Genomic DNA, 22,438 nt, shown 5'->3' with positions numbered 1-22,438 from the left:
ATATATCTTGCAGCATTTCTGGTAGATTCCTCGGAAGCCGCTCATGCTGACCACAGCATTGTCAGTCAGAGGCGATGCTGAATGAGATGGAAACTGGCAGCTCCTGCACTTCCAGGGGTTTGTGCACACTACCCAGTGATAAAATATTTGCGTTGGATTAAGTCACAAGTAATTCAACCTAAGTCAGGAAGTTTCAGAGGATAAAGATTGCCATGGAAGGATCTAGGTGCAGAGACTGCAGCTGTACTTATCACAGAGACTTTCAGTATCTTTTGCTCGGCTGACAAACGTCAGTGCCAAGTCATCATGACAAAAGTGGCTCACCCTGAACACACCTGTGCACGCAGCAGATCCTTTGTACACCAACAAAATCCCTCACTCACCTTTTTTAGGACTCAATCCTCAATCGCAGCTATTCCTTGTGACCTTGAGGTTTCAGGGGTTTTTTGGTCTCTTTTACATAGACATGGGTTCTGCAGCATTTTAGCTGCTGATCTCAACAAATTCCTGCACTGCATTCCTTAGTATTACAGCTGAATTAGTACAATAGCGCTGATTTCCAAGGGAACCACAAAAAGCAACTCTGTAGCTCTCATATTTGTATTCAAGTCACCAAGAATCAGGACTTGTCTGTCCTTTCCATCCACTTGCCAAAAAATCTAGACAGAATAGGGCATCTCAGCAAGCACTGCCTGATAGCTGATTAGTAAAGGTCCAAGGTGAGTAAACCCATTCTTTTTGGAAACTTTTCTAACAGTGCTGCCTCAGCAGTGAAAACAACATGCGGTGGGGTCCTGTCTCTGTCAGAGTACCTGCTCAGCCCTGCCTGCCCATTCCCTGGGAAACCACTGCAGGGCCCTTGGAAGAAAAACTGCCAAATTCCCACTGACTTCCCTGCCCTGGCTCACTCATTTAGAAGAGGTAGAAACAGGAGGTGCTGAAAAACATTAAGCTGTGGTAAGACAGAGCAGAACACCGAAGGGTTATGGGGGTTTTTGTGAACTGCTTGATGGGCCTCTCATGAATAATGCACCATGTCTGCTTGAGAGCAATGAGCCATTCAGGTCACAGCAGTTCCTTCATGGAACCATGAGGCTCATGGTGATTTCATCAGCTGGGTCTATTGCTTCTGGTACCTTACAATACTTTTGCTAGCTATTGAAAGCATGGCATGTTCACCTCAAGGGCTTAGAAAACACAAGTTGTGTTCTACTCCTCTAGGAAGCAACACAGGTTTGGGCTTTGCAGCCCTGTGAGCAAGCCTTGCCAGTCTCCTACCAACTTCCAGGGCCGCATTCTTTAAAAAAACACCCCTTATCTTTCCAGCAAGAGCAACTCCTCCAAGAGCACACCGAACTGCCGTACTTGGTGCATCCCTCTCTGCCAGGAGCCCCCGAGCTGCTGGGGCCAGGAGAGCGCTGGCCAGGAGCCGGCAGTGCTGCTCGAGGGCCCTCTGCTGGGAAGCACCCCTGCTTTCCGTGCCCCCCAGCGCCCCCAGGCACAGCCCCCCGAGGGGGTGAGCTGCCAGTGTCCCCTCAGCGGCGAGCAAAGGGGCAGCTCAATGGCCCAACCCCAGGCAGAAAGCAGATTTTATACGCCTCAAGTGGTGTCCTGCTCTGTGCCACAGGGAACGAGGCCAAAGCAGCCTTTGGTCAGGGCCAAAAACGCAGGGCTTTGTTAAAATAAAGCAAGTGTGTTTGTTCCTACACCCACAATACCCGCCGGAGTGTAGGACGCTGAACCACACGCTTCCGCCACCTTCAGCTGCTGGGACCCTGGGACAACAAATACTCTCCCTCTCTGGAAGAGAGGGCTAAGGAAGCTTCAGCTGATTGAAGCACTTCTGGGCTCTCAAACACATCACCTGCTCTCTGCTTCAGAGCGAGTTCAGACAGAAAGCAGGTCAGAAGGGACACAGATCCTTCCACTTCTCAGCACAGGAGGGAAATCCAAGGCTGAAGTTAAATCCCTTGAGCACAAGGCTCATTGTAGCCACATAAAAAGGGGTACAGACCTGATGGGGTGATATGGATGGGCTGCAAATGGGACAAGCCATATTTACATCAGAAGGATTTCTTATTTTCCCAGTTTGTCCCCAGCTGTCATTTTGGTGAGTTTCTTTCTCTTCCTCATTCCTCAGCTATTGGCATCCTATGCCAAAAAAAAAAGCCACCAAGAAAGCTCAAAGGGATGGGCCAAGAAGCCCTTCAGCCCTTTCGTAGAGCACCTGTACTGTGACCCAGACCAATTCTTCAGAGCACCGAATCCTCACAGTGCAACAACCAGCATCTTCATCAAGATCCTCCTCGCCTCCTGAGCACCAGCTCAGGAAGACTTCTAATATTTTATCACTGACTGGAAGGATGAGGAGGAATCTCACCCACTCTCAGTGGAAGGTCAAGTCCAACAACATGACTAGTACAGACAAAAATTACAACTTACTTGGATTTCTACTGTCAAAATACAGCAGCCCCCCAGCCAGCCTTCTTACCCTCTGGTTGGAGATAACTTCCCACAAGCAGATGGTGACAGGCATCAGGATTAGAAGTGCTTTCCCTGATGTACACTTCTTCCTGCCTGCTTCTCTAAAATTGAATCCTTGCCCCTGCAACACAGAGCATCTGCTCTTGAGCATCCAATATCCTGAAGGAAAGAGTAACTTGAATGGCAGGTCACTGTGATCCTCTGAATTCAAGACTACATCTTTTCCTGATGCTAAAAAATGCCATCTGGGACACCTCCACAGGGCTTTGGATATGCCAAATACTAACTTCAGGAAATCTGAAATACACCATCAGTAACACCACAGATAAATCACCGATGTCTCTACCTCATCCAGCCATATACACACCTGAGCAGCCTTCTCAGATGATGTCTTATAATGGATACTTGGGAAAAAAGATATCAAACTGGCACCACAGGAAACAACACAGTAAATCCATGGACATCTATATTGCTCAGCTCCAGACAACCTACCATCAATAGATTTACAGTGCTATTTAGGTTATTGTTCTTGGAACACTATTTCCCCCTCACTTTGCCAATTTAAACAACAGATACTCGTCCCAATGTTTCTTCTTTTTCTCAGGTCATCTCAGCTCTTTGCATTTAACTGTTTTCCTGTTGTGATAATACAGACTCTATTCCCAGTGAAAAATGTGTTCCCACTGGTTAACTTTTCATGTCTTCCCTCTGCAGGCCCTCTTTTGATACAGAGAAAAAGGCTGGTACTTATAATACATTGTATATTCCCTTCTGTCATTTCATTTCTCAACTCCTGATAATTTGTGATGCCACAAAACAAAAGTTTGGCTTGGTTTGTTGTTTTGGGTTTGTTTTTTTTATTTTGCCTAGGGCTTCAGTTTATTATCCCATTGTCTATCCTGGGTCATCAGAAATGTTTTCTTTTCTTTTCACATAATTAAACAGCAGCATCATTCACGGCTTTGGATTTTCACATCTCTTGTTCTGTCTCTCATCTTTTATATCAACATTTCCTAAACAAAATATTGAAAACCAAACATTGGCAGGTCACATTTACCCAGAAGTTTGTACTCTATAAATAAAGCTTTGAAGACTTAATGACTTTTAAATTATTTGTTAGGTACTCCAGCAGAAACAGTCCAGTTTAGAGCAAACAACAGTTCCCCGGGAACATATGTAACTCCAAAAGGGTTTTGGCACTTCAGGGCTGTTTGAAGAGCAAAGCGTTCTAGGGGAAAAAAAAAAATCTGAGTGAAAGTGAAACTGGAGAAATGTGTTGTCCAAGCCAAAACAAGGCCAAAAAAATAAGGGAAAAGCACCCCTAGGAGCTGGCTGCTCTTTCAATGCTTTTTCCAGGTCTGCAGCCTTCTGCTGCAGAAGCTCTTAGAAGTGCAGGCAGATGAAGAATACCCCCTGCACATAGCCCCAGATGTTTGGGATTCTTCCCAAAGAAAGGGAGAAGCAAGCTGAGTTGAAACCTTCCAGAAGCCACACACTCCAGTGGAAAACATTTGGATAGATACCCCATAGGTATCAAAACCTTGCCTGTCACATAGCCAGCAACCTGGTTTTGTGGAAGTTGTCCCTGCCACTGGCAGGGGGCTAGCATGAGGTGACTTATAAGGACCCTTCCAACCCAAACCACACAGTGATTCCATGATATTGAGAGCTGCTCCCCACATTCAGCAATCACTGAGCTGTGCATTTTATGTGAGGCAGCACCAGGAAGATGAGGAACCTGCCCACAAGACCTGTTGCTGAAACCACCTATTTGAATACCTCTCGTGGTTACCTCCAGCAGCAGTCCCTAGCGAAGGCTGCAGCCAACAACCCACATCCAAGCTCCTCTCCACAGGAAGGAGGCAATTTGGTGAGCAGGAGTTGAAGGCCAAGGAGTTCCTGGTGCTCTGGAAGCACTGGGAAGGGCAGGCAATGGAACCTCAGGAGCACTGACCTGCAAGAACAGCCACAAGGACCAAGCTGCCACATAGAAGAGATAAAATGTCCTGGCCTCAGCTTCTCCGGCCTTCCAGCAAGCAAAATAAATCCAAGGCACATCAGCTTAGGACTAATAGAAATTAAGGCACTGTATGAAATAAAAATGTGCAGAAACAATATCTTCTGCCTTGAAAACTAATAAACTCAGGCTTCACCTCAACATTTGTGTAGCAACAGGAGATGACTGTCCTGAGACAACATCCCGCTCTGTGTGCTTTAGGGCTCAGGCATGATGGAGTATCCACAGATATTTGGGACAGCATGTTCTGGTGGAGCGTTTTAACAAAATAAGAGTGCTGTCAAAGGGCAGGCTTTCATTTTGTGCTTGTACAACTCCAGAATAAAATATTGCCTTTGGAGAATCTCGCATATCGTTTGATTAATACAAGCACATGAGGACTATCTCCATTTCTCAAAGCCTTGAACTTTTGGCTATGTTTTCCCCCACACACGTGGTCCCACCTCAAAGCTCCCATCCATCCTCACCAAGGGAGGGGACATCCTCAAGGGCCCTACCAGCTCATCCTCTGAGGCCAGAGCATTCTCTTACCAAGCTCTGCAGTGGATCAGGTAAGAGCTGCTCTCCAGGGCATGATGTCTATATGTACAGCCTTGCTTGTGGTGGAAAATGCAGCCTGGGGCACTAACATCCTTTGCTTCTCCCCTGCAGCAGAGGCAGCATAATCCATGTTCAAGCTGGTGGTATCCCTAGGCTTAATGTGCAACTATTCCAGGTGCCCTACCCATGATAGGGACAGAGGTAGTGAGGATACCAAGGCAGCAGAAGCTGAGGGACACTGTATGGACACATCCCTCAAGACAACATCTTCTGGCCTTTTCTTTCTCCTTTCCCACCTATCTTACTTGGTGAGGTTAAATTCCAAGACTCCTCACTGAGTTGCTGGGGAGATTCCAAGGGATATTAATTGCTGCTTGAAATGACTTCAAAGGACCTATTTTCCATCTCGTATTAATAGCCGGAATGAGGAAATTGGTTTGGATTTCATACCTACATCTGCTCCCCAAGTCTCTGTGCATTTCAAAACCCCATCTTAACCCAAACCTCCTGCTGTTAAGGGCTCCTACTCCATACAGGCACTCACACCCATCCCTTTCCACTTCCCCACAGATCTACAGCTCTGCATTCCAATTGGCAGCCAGAGGTACCAGAAATAACCACAAGAAAGGCTGCCATGAAACCTCCAGCCAAGTTTTGAAAATCCACGCACTTGACACAAGCCTCTATGCTTAGAGGGCTTCAGCTGAAAGCAACCTGAACTCAGGCTCAAAAGGTTTGTGTACCAGGGATCAAATATCAAAAAAATGTAAATGCAATTACCTTTTTTTTCCCCATAAAAGCATGCAGGATAGCAGTTGTTCTACAAGGCTGTTAGTGCATACTTGTAACAGTCTGCTGCTGCTCCTGCCCCTCCGGTTCTAGCTAATGGCTGGTTTTCATTCCTAAGAGGTTCCCCCAGCCCCCCCGCCAAAGTCTATGCTACAGTGATTTTGGAAACTGGGTCAAAATGCAATTACTACATTCCCATGCTTTGGGGTGGGGAAAGAAAATAAAAGGAGGAAGAACGGCAAGAAGCAATGGCATTGGCAGCGAGCCAGCGCTGTGCTCCCCACCCTCTCACCTGTGCCACAGCCCCGAGCGCTCCCACAGCTGCTCTTGTCTCCCAAGCATCAGGGAAGTCCCAAGGCAGGGTCTCCTGGAGGGACCCTGCGCATCCCTGCCCTCACAGCTGTGCTGGAGTTTGGGAGCAGGTGGAAGATGCAGCTGGGGATAGGGAAAGGACCCTGAGCTAGGCAGCAACCCCTGCAGATGACAAGCGGTGTCTGCCTCGTCATTCTTGGGGAAAGCTGTGGCACCCAGATCCACTCTCTAAAGCTCTCCCTCAGGATGTCGTTCCTGTCTTTTCCCTTACTGTGGCATAAGCAATATATCCCAGTACTTTGGTTCCCCTGCCCCACTGCAAACATTTTCCATGGGAGAGGGAAAACATTGTGTTTAGACATGCCCTTACTATTGTCACACTTAGAGCACAGTCCATCATACCTTATCAAATTGCACATCTTCAGCATGCACATGGTTTGCGACGACACGTTCACGAGGCTTTTCAGTATGGAAAAGGAATGACTCAAAGACTTATTTATGCCACATCTTCCCAAAAGGTCTTTCTGAGAAACACAGAGCCCATTATACACATTCCCTGCCTTCCTCTGTCCCTCATTGTTCCTTGTACACACAATTATCACAAACCAATTGCTTTTGCTGCTCCTCTCCTTGGCTTTGTTTTCCACATTTCTCAGAATATCAGCTCCAACTCTGCACCATTTGCTGGCTCTGCTCCCAATTAATAACTGCAGGTTAGAGTTGGGTCGTTATGGCTGCAGATTAATGCAGAAAAACATTCAACAGCTTCTGAGAGATACAGAGAGACACACAACCTTTCTCTTCCTGACACGGAACGTGGTTTATCTTGCTATCCCAGTGTTCCAGGGAGATGTTATACCACTTATCTGAATGATTTAAACAGATCAAAAAGTTGGCTCCACAAGAGCATCTGCTGCTGACAACAAGCCACAAGGCTGATGTTATCTGAGAAGTAACTGTATATGCTAGCACAGGCTAGACAGATCACACATGGGATTAAAAAAAAAAAGAATTTTCATGAAATTACTCAGTCTTCATCCACATACCAGCAATTAAGTAAGCAGGAACACACAGCAAAGTGACAGGTTTACACTGGATATCTGAATTCTCTCACTTGTTGCAAGGCACAGGATTGTGAAAACCCCAGAGGTGGCTTTCTGAGGACTCTCCAGTTCCTAAATTCTCTGGAAAGCTCTCCTGTTACAATAACAGAGCTGGTGCAAAAGAGCTTGCACCTGAGAAGAGTCTTATACAGGTCATGACCCATATCAACAGGAAAAACTTGGTGAAATACCAAGTCTGGCACAGAGAGAAAAGGCGGAGCTATGATTTCAGACTGGAGATCATTGTAACCCCCCTGATCAATTCTGCCTCTCAGTGTCCCATCCCAAACCAGGCTGCCCAGACCTACCTCCAGTCCCTCCACAGATCCAGCTGTCCCATGGGTTCCTTGAGCAGGAGAACCAAGGGCTCGCAGCAGCTCGCTTTCCACATTTGCTCCAGTTCTGAGAGGCAGAGCCCTGCAAACGCTGTCCCACTTGAACAGACACTCCAGCTCCAGGCCTGTATGACATTTACTATAACCCACTTCTTCCCGCCCCTCTGCCCCCCCAGAGAAAGGGATCAAATAGTTTCCCCCCCGTGACATTTTGCTTCATTTGCCCAGCAGGCTGCAGGAGCGTCTCCATTAAAGCCTCTGAAAGCCAAGCAAGAGCAGCAATGCCTGCCACCCCAAAGTGGGGGACACCCCATGAACACCCAACCTTTCTGCTGCCGGCACAGAGGGCATGGGGTCCAGGACAAACTGCAGTATCCCTCTGCTACAATTTGCTCTGCAGATGCCACAGGTGAAAGGCGAGCTCTTTGCCCAGTGACGCTGTAAGTAATACGTGTTGGCTGCTTGTCTGTGGGCCAGACTGCCCATCTTGGGGCTGACCTGAGCACCTGACCCTTCACCCCGCTCACCTCGGCCCATCCCTCCCCTCATGTGTTTTTCCTGGAAACATGGTGCCTCCACAAGCCAGCCCCACGTCCTGCTGTGTGCCCTCCCCACACTGCTGCTGTGGGACCCCACCTCAGGGCAGCATGCGTGGACGTGAGGACACGGCACAATCATGATCTCGTGTTTCAGCTGCAGGCTGCCAACAAGCAGAAGCAATAACAAGAAGGGAAAGCTGCATCCAGTTCCAGATGAAGGCCAGATAATACCTGCCACCAAAAGGGAAGAGCCGGCATTGGGAGCCAGGATGCACATTTTCTTGACGTACAGAAGCACTGAAGACACTGGAGATCTGTGGTTCAGCAATGGACTCCAGTGTTCCTCCCTTGTGTCACTTGGGCTACTGTCCATTGCACCTACACTTGCCCTCATCCTGGTTCTCAACCCAAAAGCAAAGGCTTGACTACTCATTCAAAATGCAATATTTGCCTCCACAAAACTCGGACAGTAAGATGGGTAACATTTTCTAATTATATTAATTCTCCACAGCCAAATTCTCTTGGAGTATAGAGTAATCTTACTTCCACTTGTACCTAAACCCATCAGATTCCTTACTCAGCAGTTACAAGCAAACAGAGGATGTACCTCCCTTTTCAAGACAAGCATATGAGATAAAACACCAAAACCAAAAGCCATTCCCAAGGAAATCCCTTTTCCCCTCCACCTCAGACACTGCAAGTCTCTGGAAAGGCATGAACTGGCAGAGTGAATCAGCTCGGGTCACGTATGGCTGAAGCAGTGTTTTTGCTTTCCCTTTGAAGTCCTGCAGCAGGCGTAGCTGTGGTAACGCCGGCTCGGCCGCGCTGTTTGGCTGCTCCTGTGCAGCACTTGCCAGCACCCTGCTTTGCCCCGAGCCTGCTGAGCTGCACAAAGAGGCTCACAGCCTCTGCTCCCAAACGCTTCGGATGGAAGCGGACCAGGCACACGGGGAAGATGCTCTCACCTGCGATGGACAGGTACAAAGAGGAATGGACTTATTCATCTGCCATCTCCAGCATGGAAAAAACAAAACAGTTTAACACCACTCCAGTGCCTTTCCCATTTCCTTCTCAATCCAATGCACCTCCAGGCAATGGAAACTCATTATTAGCCTCCAGTTAAGCCTCAGAAGATATTTTCCTTCTGTAATTAACTCTGCACTACACTCACTTTTTCCTGCTACCTTTTTGCTAGGACTTCTGGGAAACAAGTCTGAAAACATTTTAAAACATGATTGATTTAAGGAATGGTATTGAGTGATAGAAATGAGAATGGAAGTAAATTCTAGAAATAAGATTCAGACCAGCACATTAAGTGTGCAGTGCAGGAAACTTAGCTGAGTTTGTGCCCCTGAGTTATCCAAGCACAGTGTCCACAGGAAGATGTATTCTGAATGCACACTGGTTTAGGAAGCAGAAGCACGGCAGTGTTTTCATACCTGGTCTAAATGAAGTCAGTACTGCCAAGTTACCTGGGAATATACAAGTCTGATGCACCTGAACAGGTAATCACAGCCTGATAACCAGCCCATCAGGTATTCTGTTTTGGGGGTTTTTCCCCCTTTGGAGAGCTGGATTGTCACCCCCTTACATTAACTTGTGTTTGGGAACAAAGCCAAAGCAATACTGCTCCTAGTCCAAGAACACTTAATGAAGAACTGAATCCTGTTCAATTCAAACAGGATTCAAAGGCACATGGTAGAAGAAAAAGAATGCAAAGACAGAAAAAGAACACAGCAGAGTATCCAGCAGTTATCTCTCTTTTTATAGTCATAAGGATTTCAGTACATTGGAAAGAACTTACTGTTGATGTCATTAAAACTCTGTTTGGAAGGGGCAATATTCCGAATTCAGGGCGCAGCCACTGTAGAAACCAGGAGAATTTTAAATTCTTCAGCTCCATGGAAATTAATACCAGGTAGGGGAGGGTGATTTATAACAAAGCAAGCTATTTTTAACTGCCTCTTAAAATGTACATTTCTTTTACAGCTAGCACTGGTGTCAGTCAAGTAATGGGTCATACTAAAACACACTGGGTACTGAACACTCCAGATATGCACTTAAAGACAAGTTGCAGAAGGAGATGCAAAGGTTAAGTGAAAGCCAATTCCTTCTCTGGAGAGTCTGCTTCCAGCACAGGACATACAAGCCTGCCCCTGCTCAGCAGGGCACACGCTGGGGAGTCAGTGCAGAGTTGTGACAGGAATACACTCCAGAGGGGGCAGTTGATCACCAGGACCCTAAGACAGAGCAATGCCGGACTCTACCCTTTGCTCTGTGTCCCATTCCACACTCCTTTATCCAAGAAGGTCCTCTTTGGAAAGAGGAGGCTGGCCCCATTCTCTTGACACCCATCCTCCAGACACTTGTATGCACTAATTAGATTCCCTCTCCATTTGCACCACCCCGTCCTGCCAAGCCTCTGGACATCCTGCCAGAGAGGTTTGGATCTCTTTCACAGGAAAGATGGGCAGGTCACATGAATGACAAGTCACATCCCTGCTCAGGCCAATTCAATCCCTAGCTTTCACCATTTGTCTGTATGGCCTTCTAAATCCCTACTGAAAACATGAAGAAGCACAATATGCTCTTGGAAAATACACAGTTCGGTCCCAAACACGTTTGTTTAGAGGTGTTTCCGAAGGAAAACAAAATCAATCTCTTTTATCTCTTGGAGCTGTTGAGGCAGCATTGCAAACATCTTTAAAATACACTATTCCATCCATTTGTTAGAAAATTAGTAGTTTATATAGATCCTGTCCACAAGTCTGAACACTTGTACTGTGCCCTTGCTGAACATATTTCTTTCATCTGATTTTGGCCAGTATTAAGGGAAGGCTCTCAAGAGGACTTCTTGCCACTTGTCTGGCACTTCAGGTCTCTCTCTCTTGGGGTTCTGAAATTTAGCAATTCTGTATCTAGCACTTACTGTTACTTTCTGCCTGTTGCTGATCCTCTTGTTAATCAACTGATATTTTTTCACTTATATTGGTTTCTTATTGGTGGAAAGGTATTGGTTGAACTTGTACAGAATGTTCTCCTTAGATTGTCTCAAACCAAGACTGTCGTGGACAGGTGGAAGAATTATAAAATAAAGGACTCATCAAATCAGGCCTGCTCTGTTAAATTTATAGCTAGCCTGTCATTTCTTCTAAGTGCAGCTAAGTAATTTGCAAGTTCCCATGCAAAAACAATCTTAATATGAAAGCTTGTTAGCATAACAATTTATTCTTAGGTGAAAAACAATGAGCACCTGCATAAACAATAAGATCTGTCTCATGAAAATCAGTAGGAAAAATATGTAAGGTAACTATAAACACAAGAGTTTGATAGACATGCAAAAAACCATGTACTAACCCATAAACTAAGTGTGAATGTATTGTCCAGCAATAATATCTGACACACTGCATTCTGGTAATCCTGTAAAATATTACCTATACAATAAAGATTTAGCATTTCTACATGAAGAAACTGAATCCCATCTACATATAAAGGCGAGACAAAACAAGCCCCAAAATGAACACTGGAGAGGAAAGGAGGGAAAAAAATAAATTCAAAGAAGAACACTTTTGCTGCTGTCTGTAGAATGAGGATCCTAAAGAAAGATCCTAAAATCCTCTTTAAAGGCATTTTGAGAACCAAAGAAGAAAGGAATTAACTCCTTTCTGTTATCAACTTGCCTCTCAGTTGATTTGCCAGTGGGACCAGGGTTAAAGACCCTGACTTGAATTTCAGAAAACACCACTGACTCACCCAGAACCCTGCTCAAGTTTCTTAAATTCTCCATGCTTTGATCTCCACTAACAAGAAGCCAGGAAAGCTTCCTTCTCCGAGAGCCTGAAAACTGACAAGCACAGCAGCAGGGAGAAGTGCAGGGAGAGCACTCGCAGCCCTGCATTTCAGCCATTCCGGAGGGACTGCTGAGCTTAGAGGTCCAAGTTTATTTCCTGGAAAACTTGGCTCAATTGATCCATTTACAAGTTCAAGGCTTTCAAAATGAGAGCTCATTTTAATTTTGAGGATTGTCCTGTTAACAACAACAAATCATCTGGTTCTTCAGTTACAACATGATTTCTTTTAGCACTTCCATTGTGACAGAGGAAATCACAGGAAGAAGAGACATGGGAGACTTATGGCTAACCACATGTCCATACATCCTGTCCAACACCTGCCTCACAGGAATTCCACCACTCATTCCTGTTGCTAATGCTACAGGAGGCATGGAATGGACACATTGTTTAAGCAGGTAATTTTGCAAGACCTTTTATATAACAGTTTCCTAAGAACGATTTCAGGGTACAGAGTGGATATTTGAAATGGTTCTCACTCTTGTGTCACCAGGAGTTTAATCAAAAATTCCTGCTTTGCTAGCTGCCTCACCAAGTTCCCAAATATCAGCAGAATACTTACAGGTCCATGTATTCCAACACTTCGTGCTTTATGGTTTGGGGCCCATACCTGCATGCTGCAGAGACTTGTGTCCCTGCCCACAGCAGGGGCTTGGAACCAGATGAGTTTTAAGGTCCCTTCCAACATAAACCATTCCAGGATTCGATAGTTTTGGCCACAAAGCAGCCCTAATCTCACAGAGTGTGTGCATCGCTCACTTAAAATTTCTTGCAGGGGATGTGCAGGATCTAATTAAAAGTGATTATAATTAACTCTGTAGTATTTCCCCTCACACTTTTCCATGAGTAATCAGCTGAAGACACCAAAACTCAAAACACAAGGGGATTTATCTGGGATGCAAAGACATGCAAAGGCTCCTTCCTCTCGGAGCTGACACCCCGTTGTCACATTTGTAGAACTGCCACCGGAAGCCTGTAAAATGTTACGTGCTGTGAATGTCATGGGCTGAAGTAGCCCAGCCTCAGAAAATAGGGTTCATTTGTCTGAAGCCAGGGAACTCGACCGCTGCTTCTTTCTGTCCTGCTGTGCATTCTCCAGAAACAAGAGCTCTGAAATGGTCTCTGCAGTTCTTTTTAATGGGATCTTTCTCCTGCTTCCTGTATTGAAAAGCAGGGCAATTCTTAACTCAATTTAGTAAACACTATCTCCAAGTCAGAATTGGCACCCAGTGAAATCAGTGGCAGAATCCATTTCTCTTGAAATCACTTGAAATTCTTTGCTAACTCAGACAAGCACCAAGTTGAAAAACCTGCCGAAGCTTTTTCTTACTCGTCAGCCAAAGAGTTGACATTACTCCATCCTCCTTCCCTTTGAGTGGTCAGACATTTTCCATGGCCATTTAACAAACAGCTTGCTGGAAAATCCCCCCACTTCTGCCAGCCTGCCAGTTTCTCTCTCTGATGACCCTGAGAGCACAGAGCAAAGTTAAACTTTTTACCTGAGCATTTTTCCTGGGTGGGATGGAGTAATGTGCCTCTGGAAAAAGAATAGGCAGTTGGCCAACACAGGAATGCTGCTGCAGGCATGAGTGGTTTATCTTCTGTTTGATCTCTTCTGCTAAAGGATGACAAGAATGGACTTAATAAATCTGCATAAACACATGAAAGAAGCACGAGTCTGGGGTGATTTAGTAAGCAAAGACAACTCTATGTTGTCAGCCTGGATGCTCTGGTATGGTGGAATATTCATGTTATAAAGAACATCATTACAAAGACAGCAGTCATTCTTTTAGGATGAAGAAGCTCCTAACTAAGTAACAAGTTGAAACAAAGTAAGAGAAATTATTCAAATTTTTAAATATTTCCCATGAGTTTTTTGGTAGAAATATTTTCTGACTCCTTTGCATGGAAAGAAGAAATCCTTCTAAGATACCATGAGATCAGACCAAAGTACCAGGCATGAAGCTTCCTACAAGAACTTTCACCAGTGTTTTAATGAAGATGTCTGTTCCCTCCTGCCTATGTGGCTTCAATGCTGTTTCCAGCCTCAGCTCTCTACCACTCCCCAAGTCTCTACTAGTGCCACAATTACTTCCATCCCTTATCTCTACACCTTACTTGATCTCTTTGATGAGTTATGCAATGTTTACCCACCATTTGATCTTCTCAGATTGTTTCATAGCAACAGACAACAGTGTATGGTGGATATTGTGTGAAAACTCTCCAGCAGAATGTGCCCATGAGCCCTGCTGGTTTCTTGGACGAGGTTATGGTCTTTGGAACAATAATGCTGGCCAACAAGTTATCTTAATTTTATGCTAAAATTAGAGCAGTTGAACATTATTAATTTCGAGTCTACTGGTTTTAGTGAATACCAGGAAGCAGTGAGAATGTGTCCCATGTGCTGCAACCCACACAGCCTCAACCATGACACTCATGCAATGGTACTTGCAAATCGGAGCAGCCAGAGCAGAAAACACTGCATGGCAACTACACCAAGGAAAACTTCAATGTGCCCACCACATTCCTTGGACTGAATACCTTTAGTAAAAGGGAAACCCGAAACCTTGGGACTTGGATTCAAAAGAGCTTCTCAGAGTCATAAAGAAAACCATGTTCAAAGACCTCCAAGGTATTACAGGAAAACACAAAACCAAATTCCTCCAGCTAAGCCCCAAAGTGTTGCAGTTTTGGCAGCTGCTGCCTGAGCTCCCTCCTGTCCCCCAGAACAGGAAGCAAGCAGAGCAATTTGGGCATTTTTTACTGTATCATGCAGGCAGGTAAAAGGTTTAAGTGATGTTTAGCACCCACATTTATTCTGAGACCAAGCATTCCTGAAGTGTCAAAACAACAGCTTGTCTTTGGTTTTATATGGAGAACTGCCTAAAAGTACAAAAGTATCCAGACTTGGCAGTTTCCTTTCCTGGTCAGGTCCCATCAACTGCCAAACAGCATATTCCCTCTCCCTTGGCAACTGAACCATGTCCTTCATAATCCTTGCATGAGCCTCTGCTTACAGAAGGGTCCCTGAGTCTTTCCTGCGGGGCTCTAGGAGAGATCCTGAACTTTGTAATCCAGTCTTCCTCCCTCACTCTGTAAGGGCTTGCTTAAAGTCTGGCCTCTATTTATGATGTCTCTCCCCTAAGATCTTTTCCAATTTACACACCATCAGTCATTTTCTCATGTCCAACAAGAGAAGTGAAGGTTTGCAATAAAAGACTTCACCAGTATATTCATATTTCCTGCTGCTTCTTAATTTGACTTGTTTGAATAGGTCACTGACTTCTATATTTATATTGCCTGTATTACAAATGAAAATTCAGTGCTCTCAATTAATTTTCAAATTAGCTGCTAAGATTTTAAAATAGAAGGGCCCAAGTAGACAAAAGACCAGGCACACACACATTCACCCGTTTAGTTTTCCCAAGCACACTTGGTTCACAGGGTAAGGCCACCCATGAGATTCCTGATTTACTTTCTTCAACATGGATTGGCACGCAAAATAAAAAATGCACTCCTGATCATCTTATAAATAATTTGATAGATTTCTATCACCACCAATCACTACACCACCAGTATTTACAATTTAATTCCTTGCTGAGAAGCAAAGGGTGAAACCGTTCTTTCTGGCAAGAGTATAATCTCAGATAAGGAATATCCCATTCCCCTTCTATCTTCCGTTCTAAGATCTTATGCCATCAGCACACAAAGGGGAAGGAAAGGTACGAACTGTTCAGATATATAAACTCCTTTTTACGGGAGAAGCCCTGGAGCTTCCGACCATGTAAATAAATACCTGACTGTTATAGAAGAGCAAGGACCAGAAACAGTTCTCTGACACATTCCAAAAATAAACACGGCTGTTCCATCCCCATTATCAGACGTACCTGATCTGAGTCTCAGCAGGGGCCACTTGTCTGAGCAAGCAACATCACGTCTCAGGATGGCAGAGCTCTTGTGACCTTTATTGTTATTACTGTTATCAAGGACATCACAAAACGCTCTTCCTTGCAAATGTGGTTCAGCTCTGATTTTCTGCTGGAGGAAGGATTCAATTTTTCCTTTTAATTGTTTATTGTTGTAGAGATCAGTGCTTTTAAGGTGTTTCATGTTGCAATTTTTCACACAGAAATAGATACTGACTCACTGGAAGAAGACAAAAGCTGAGGAATCTAAAAACAGGGCTCTTGGTGTTCCTAGCTACATCTCCACCACCACAGCCTACAGATGTGGAATTCTAAGCCCAGGAAAAACTTGGTTTTTATGTTGCTTTCCACTTAACAGTTAACTCTGACCACATTCAGCCCTCCAAACCAATAAAGTCAGGGAAACAAGGGGAATTTCCTTCTCTGCTGGAAAGAGCAAACTTAGTTCCAGTGCTAAGGATCTGCTGGTTGCCTTTTCTCTCCTGTTAGAAGGCTTCACTCTAAACTCTCAAAACAACTCTGAAGAGACACATTCTCTAAACAAGAAAGCAATTTTTACATAGGCAGGACAGGAGTGACAAGACAAGGGGAATGGCTTCAAATGGACACAGGGAAGGTTTAGATATTATGAAGAAACTGTTCCCTGTGAGGGTGGTGAGACCCTGGTAGCCCAGGGAAGCTGTGGCTGCTCCATCCCTCGAAGTGTCCAAGGCCAGGTTGGACAGGGCTTGGAGCAATCTGGGCTAGTGGAAGGTGTCCCTTCATCTGAGGGACTGTGAGCCATGAAAGAAAAGACAGTCTGGGCTGTCTCAGGGAAGGTTTGTGGCCTCCCAGGTACCCCCAGTCTGGGGAGCTGCCCCTCTCTGCTGTTCAGTGCAACCATTGCCTTGAGCCCCAGCTCAAGACCCAGGTCTGGGTCAGGTCAGGTGTTTCTGTGTGAAGCTTGTGTTGACAAATCAAACCCTGTAGGGAGCACCAAGCTGATCTGCATTGCCTTGAAACCTTAATTCCATTTTCCACAAGTAACAGAGTGTCACAGACTCATTTTAAGCTGTTTTCCTAAATCTCCTTTAAGTTATTTTCTATTAATTGGTACTAAAGGATGTGTTAAAGGTAGGATGGGTCTTAAATATTTATGGCCTTTGTATTTTTTACAGACCTCAGGCCTCCTATACAATATGTGCCAGCATCTCCATTCTATGCCAAACATTGTCAACATTCCAACAGGAAGAGTTTACACCTACCTCAAGTTAATAAATCAAAATTACCACATTAGCCTATAGATTTCTTTCTAGTTTAAAGGGGCTTTAGAAGACTGTGCAAGGAAGAGAAATTTCCTACTGCTAACATGGGGAGTTTATCTACTAAAATAGAGTCAGTAAATAGCACATTAGAGAGAGGCCATTCTGGAATGCAGTTGGCCAGAAATGAAACACCACAATTAGCAGGAAATTCTAACGGTTTGGTGAGAGTGCTTTGCATCACACTTGCAGAAATAGACTTTAGCTTGCATTTAAATGCTAGCCTGATTCTCAAAACCAGGCAGTGCTGATGTCCTCATCATGTAAGTAGATACAAAGCTAACGCTGAGCAGAGTTAAAAACAGAAAGCAAAATTAGCCATTAGCATGGAAAGTCACTTTCACTGCTATATTTTTATATTCTGTCTCTACATTTTTGGGCTGCAACTTCATATTAGAAAATATCAGCAGCTGAAAATCAAACTTCAGCATAGCACTCTGTCCTTCCTAAGCCCATCCTGCTACTCATTCCCTGGAGAGCTTTCTCATGTGCTCTCTTCACTCTTGTGGCAGTCAAAGCTCAGCAAGCAAGCAGGAATTTGGGCAGAAGAATTTTCCTGCAGCTTACACAGCAGAAAGCCCTGCGTTAACCTTCCCGATGACCCTCCCATGCACCTAGGCAGGGCACAGTCAGATTCTCAGCTATGTGATTTCTATTCACGCTTTGCCCAAGTGTTGGCTAATTTGGGAGCACGAGGCCAGCGCTGGCAGAAGGAGAGGAACGCCTGTTCTGGGGAGCCAGCAGGTCTGCAGACACCTGCCAGGCAAAAATCCCCGTCCTGCTCGGCTGGCATCACCCCCCTTTTCCGGCTTGGGATTAGCGTGTCATTTGTCTGGGCACCAGCTCTTCCCACCCAGCATCTCCAGCAGCTGTCAGAGGCTCTTCCCAACCCACCAGGCAGATGGCTCTGTGGCTGGGATGCCTATCCAGTGCTAGGCACTGGCACTCAAGTTGCTGGAATCCCTCAGCAGGACTATAATAAGCACAGGGCATGACTAAACCTGAAGTGCTGTTTACTTTTCCAGAGGCATCGTGCCATAATGCATATGACACAAAGAACTTGAAAAAAAAATGTGACCCACATCCTCTTTCCATTCCTTACCCCTCTCCCAGCAGCATCTCATCACCCACAGCCAGCAAGCCAAGCCCTGGGGAGCTGTTTGGGAGGCAGTTCCTGCTGGGACAGGGACAGTGTGTGGCCCAGACCGGCACACAACAGGGAAATAAGCCTTGTTCTGTCCAAACAGCACCAAGCAGGTAGGACAGCTGGAAGCACACTCTAAAAAGCCTTAACAGTGACACCTTGCACCACGTCACTGTTTACTTTCAGCTGTGCTATCAGCCCTCTGGCTACCACTGGCTCCCAATAATTGTCCTAATAATCTTGGCACAGACTTGAATAAGGAAGGTTTTGAACAGCCAGTCAGGAATTTTTAACAAGGAACGCCAGGACTGTGAGTGGGAAGGGCAGGGTTAACTCTCAGCCACATGTGACATCCTTGGCCCTTTTTGCAGGCAGAGGAAAAAAAAACGCTGGATGCATAACTGCACCTGAAATGGTACATCTCAGGCAACCCTGAGCCACCCTCAAAGTCCTGCAATAAACACTTAATTTTCTTTGGAAACAAGTCATTTGCAAATATTATCACAAAGTGGTGAACAAAAATAAACAAAGGACGCAAGTCACAGTCCTTAAAGTATTCTGACGGGTGATTTTACAGTACAGAGGTCGCACCCGCAGTATCCTAAACCTGTGCCCAAAGTGGTAATGCAACATGCACATGTGTGGGCACATACACACAGATCCAAACTCTTCTTATGAGAAGAGCAACCAAATGAAAAGAAAGGAATTTTTCCTTTCTGAACTCACTCACACTTTATTAAAACTGGATTTTGGAAGCATTCCAATTCTAATTCCTTCCTCTGAAAGAACTCCATGTCTTAGAAATACACAGCATGTCATAAGCACTGTTTCACTTGTCCTTTTAACTCCTAACCAGGCAGGCAACTAGCAAAGGTTCTGTTTTAAATGCATGGTAAAAGGCAGATAAAATTACATAAAATGGCCTGTTTCAGTTCAAGGAAGCCCAACAGTCAAGTCAAATGAAACACAATTAAAACCAAACAAACAAACCCCAAAAAAACCTTCGGTAGGTTTTGAAGAAGTGTCCTCCTCTTTTTCACTTATTGAAAGAAGAGAAGGTTGACCCTTTAAGCTATTTCAGACTGTGTGCCTGTAAGCACTAATCATATTAAAATTCCCTCTTGACAACATCTTTGCCAAAACTAGGGCAAACACCATTTGGAAATCTTTCTGCTGAAAGCACTTCCCTTCAGGACATAGCTTCAAACCATCACCTACAGCCAATACCATCACATGACCTTCTCTGACCCCTCATTCCCTGCAATGCCCACTGTCAAGTGTCAGCCTCAGCAGCCCTGAGACTTGAACCTTTCAATTCTGCTCCTTCCAGCCAACAACTGGAATGAAGTTCAACCACTCATCTCCATGGGAGGACAGGATCATGTTTCTCTGAAATGCTTCCGTTTTTATGTCAGTAGCTACATGAGCTGCACATACATGTAGCTTTCTTTCTGGATTTATTACCTCCTTACATCTGGAAAACTGTTGATTTTCACGTGAGCAGCTTATTTGCAACCACAAGCATTTGGCTCTGAAAGCTCAGAGCCACCAGTTTAGACCAAATCTTGACCTGGCACCTTTCAGACATGGGTTTTTCCCAGATTGGTGGTGTCCATACCTGTTTGCCCACCTTGATGAATGTGGTCTCCCAAATGCTCACAGCTAATCACACTGCTTGAGCTTTCCATTCTTGACCAGGAGATGTGGGTTCCTCATAGAGCAACACAGCATTATCACATGTCACCACCATGCTATCAGACTGGAATGCCAGCCCCTTACCTTGTTCAAAGACTGGCTTTCTAGCGGAATTCCTCACCGGCACAGGTCATGCCTCTCAGGTAACCTGTGGTGGCCAACCGCAGGACAAGAGCTCCATCCAGTGGCCCCTTCTCCACCCAACACTTACCAGAGCTATGAATTCATTTTGCATGTGCCCCTTTGGAGACTCTCAGAAACACCAAGGTGCTTCAGCTCCCCCAGTTTGTATCATGCAGGTTATTTCCCATTAGAAATTTGGGACTTGATACCAAAGGGGATAACATGGACACCCAAACCATGGTAATTTCTGAAATGTTATGAGTCTGTTGTTTTCAGACAGCACCAAGATTCCTTCCCACAGATACCCATCCCTTGTGTATTCTCCTGAGCCCTTCAAACCACTACTTAATACAGATCATTCCAAGCAAAAATGCTGATGTCTTAGAGCCAGCACACTTCCTCAGCAGCTCCAGAAACCAGAGTGGGAAAGGACATGTTAAACAACAGCATGACTTTTGGAACTATCATTTCTTGGTTTCTACCTCACTGTTTCTGGGACCTTTTTGCTCCAAAGCCTGCAGCAGTGGGACACCTCCTCCCTCCAGAAGGCAAGTCTGCTCTGAGGTCAGCCAGTCCTCTCCCTAGTGTACTCTCACATTGTTTCTGAGGAGAAGTAATGCTAGCTTGCTTCTGCTGTTCCACTTGCTCTAATTTACCTGGGAGAAAGGGTTATCTCTGTGATCTTTCTGTGGATGATGGAACAACGTGTTGAAGGAAGACAGTGTTAGAATTCCTCCTGGGTGCCTTATAATTAGAAGGCACTGTCAGAACACTGTGGCAATAAGAGAGGTTGGCTTTAAGGAGCTGAGCCAAAAGACAATTTTAAAAAATGGCAGTTGTATGAAAAGCAGAAATAAATACTGTACACTCTTGTTATGGAAAGAACTGGCATGATCTCATCTCCAAAGGTATGTAGGTGCTAAATTGCCCCTGCAACCAATTCAAACACTCAAAATTCCTGAGCCTGTGAAGGTAAGTGCAGATTTAATAATAAAATGTTCTTTACCTAAAAAAAGACTGTCAACTGTAATTAATTGCTGACAGGTGTCCAAGTTAAACCCTTTGTAACAGCAGCACAGTGTCCCATTGTTAACACCAGTTAACAGTTTTACTTGACCAGTTTTCCTTTTCTTCTGTGGCATTACTGAGGCATGGAACAACCCGAGAGTCTAATCCCACTTTCCTTTAGGTTTGCAGGACCACAGAGGTTCTTCCCACAAGCTATTTTCCCACCAGCCCAGGGCACACTTGCTCAGCCCATTTCCAAAAGCACTGGAGAATGTCTGTTGACTTTGACACCAGAGAACCAGTTTATATTTTTCCTCTCTTCCCATCATATAACCATAAGCTAGAAGTGCCCAAGTAAAATATTAAAGTCCTGCTGTAGCGTACACTGGGTGTGGATCAGTCAGAAATATTCCAGCACATCTGTAGCCATGGACTCCCCCCGTTACCTGTGATGCATTTCTGCTCCTTCCTTGTGCTTCTAGAGCAAGTCCCTTTTCAGCTTCACAGCAATGCACAATGGAGGACTGGGAGAGTCTCAGATACTGCCAGCCATACCAGGAGCTGCAGGGGTGCCTAGAACAAATAAAAGAGTTTATATGTCTTGTGCCCAGATGCCTCTGAAAAGGCCAGGGCCACACTGCAACAAGAAGTGGTCTGTTAGTTGCTGGGTAAAGCAGTCAGCAGTGGGGCTGAGCCAGGCTGGACCAGGCTTCAGCTTCCTACATCTCAATTAGCTGTGCAGGCCCTGAGGCTCTGCTGCAGGTGCATTCCCACCAGGACACCAGACCAGCTTGTTACCACAGAGCAACAAGGGTTTTTTTCTCTCTGTAGCCAAGGCAAGCAACTGTGGGACTTGAAGAAGGCACTTAGTTCATTATTGTGTCACAAGCTTTCAGCTTTCTGCTCCTGTCCAGCCTTGCTTATCCAGCAAACGCCTCCATCCACGAACAAGTGGAAAAGGGAGGAAGGACTCTCTAGGAGGTGGATAAAATCAGGTGGTTTGACCACTGAGGCTAAGGCTATTTTGGCCATCATTAAAACATCAGATTAGCCGGTCCATTTCTAAACCACACTCACAGGAGAAAGGAAGGACTCAAAGACAAGGCTGCAGTAGGCAGCGGGAGCAAGCAAACTGCCCCACATCACACAAACACACCCCAGAGCTGTTTAACTTGTGGCAAGGCTGGGAAATCCTGAAGCTGAGCACCACAGACAACTCTCAGCAGGACCAGTGTATCCATACAGGAATGAGTTTCAGGAGTTGGCAATGGCCT

At 45.2% G+C, this 22,438-nt stretch overlaps 1 protein-coding gene across 1 annotated transcript in view; it reads right to left on the bottom strand.

Annotated features, from left to right (window-relative positions):
- SLC4A4 (solute carrier family 4 member 4) overlaps nucleotides 1-21,721 on the bottom strand; it is a 138,206-nt gene extending 116,485 nt beyond the window's left edge. Inside the window, exon 1 of the mRNA XM_064416263.1 lies at nucleotides 21,611-21,721. Coding sequence (XP_064272333.1) covers nucleotides 21,611-21,621 — 11 coding nt within the window. The 5' untranslated portion in view covers nucleotides 21,622-21,721. The remainder of the gene's footprint in view (nucleotides 1-21,610) is intronic.
- Nucleotides 21,722-22,438: the final 717 nt, after the last annotated feature.

Source organism: Passer domesticus, chromosome 4 (assembly GCF_036417665.1).
Source record: "Passer domesticus isolate bPasDom1 chromosome 4, bPasDom1.hap1, whole genome shotgun sequence".
Taxonomy (NCBI): Eukaryota; Metazoa; Chordata; class Aves; order Passeriformes; family Passeridae; genus Passer; species Passer domesticus.
This window is presented reverse-complemented; position numbering and strand designations above follow the sequence as displayed.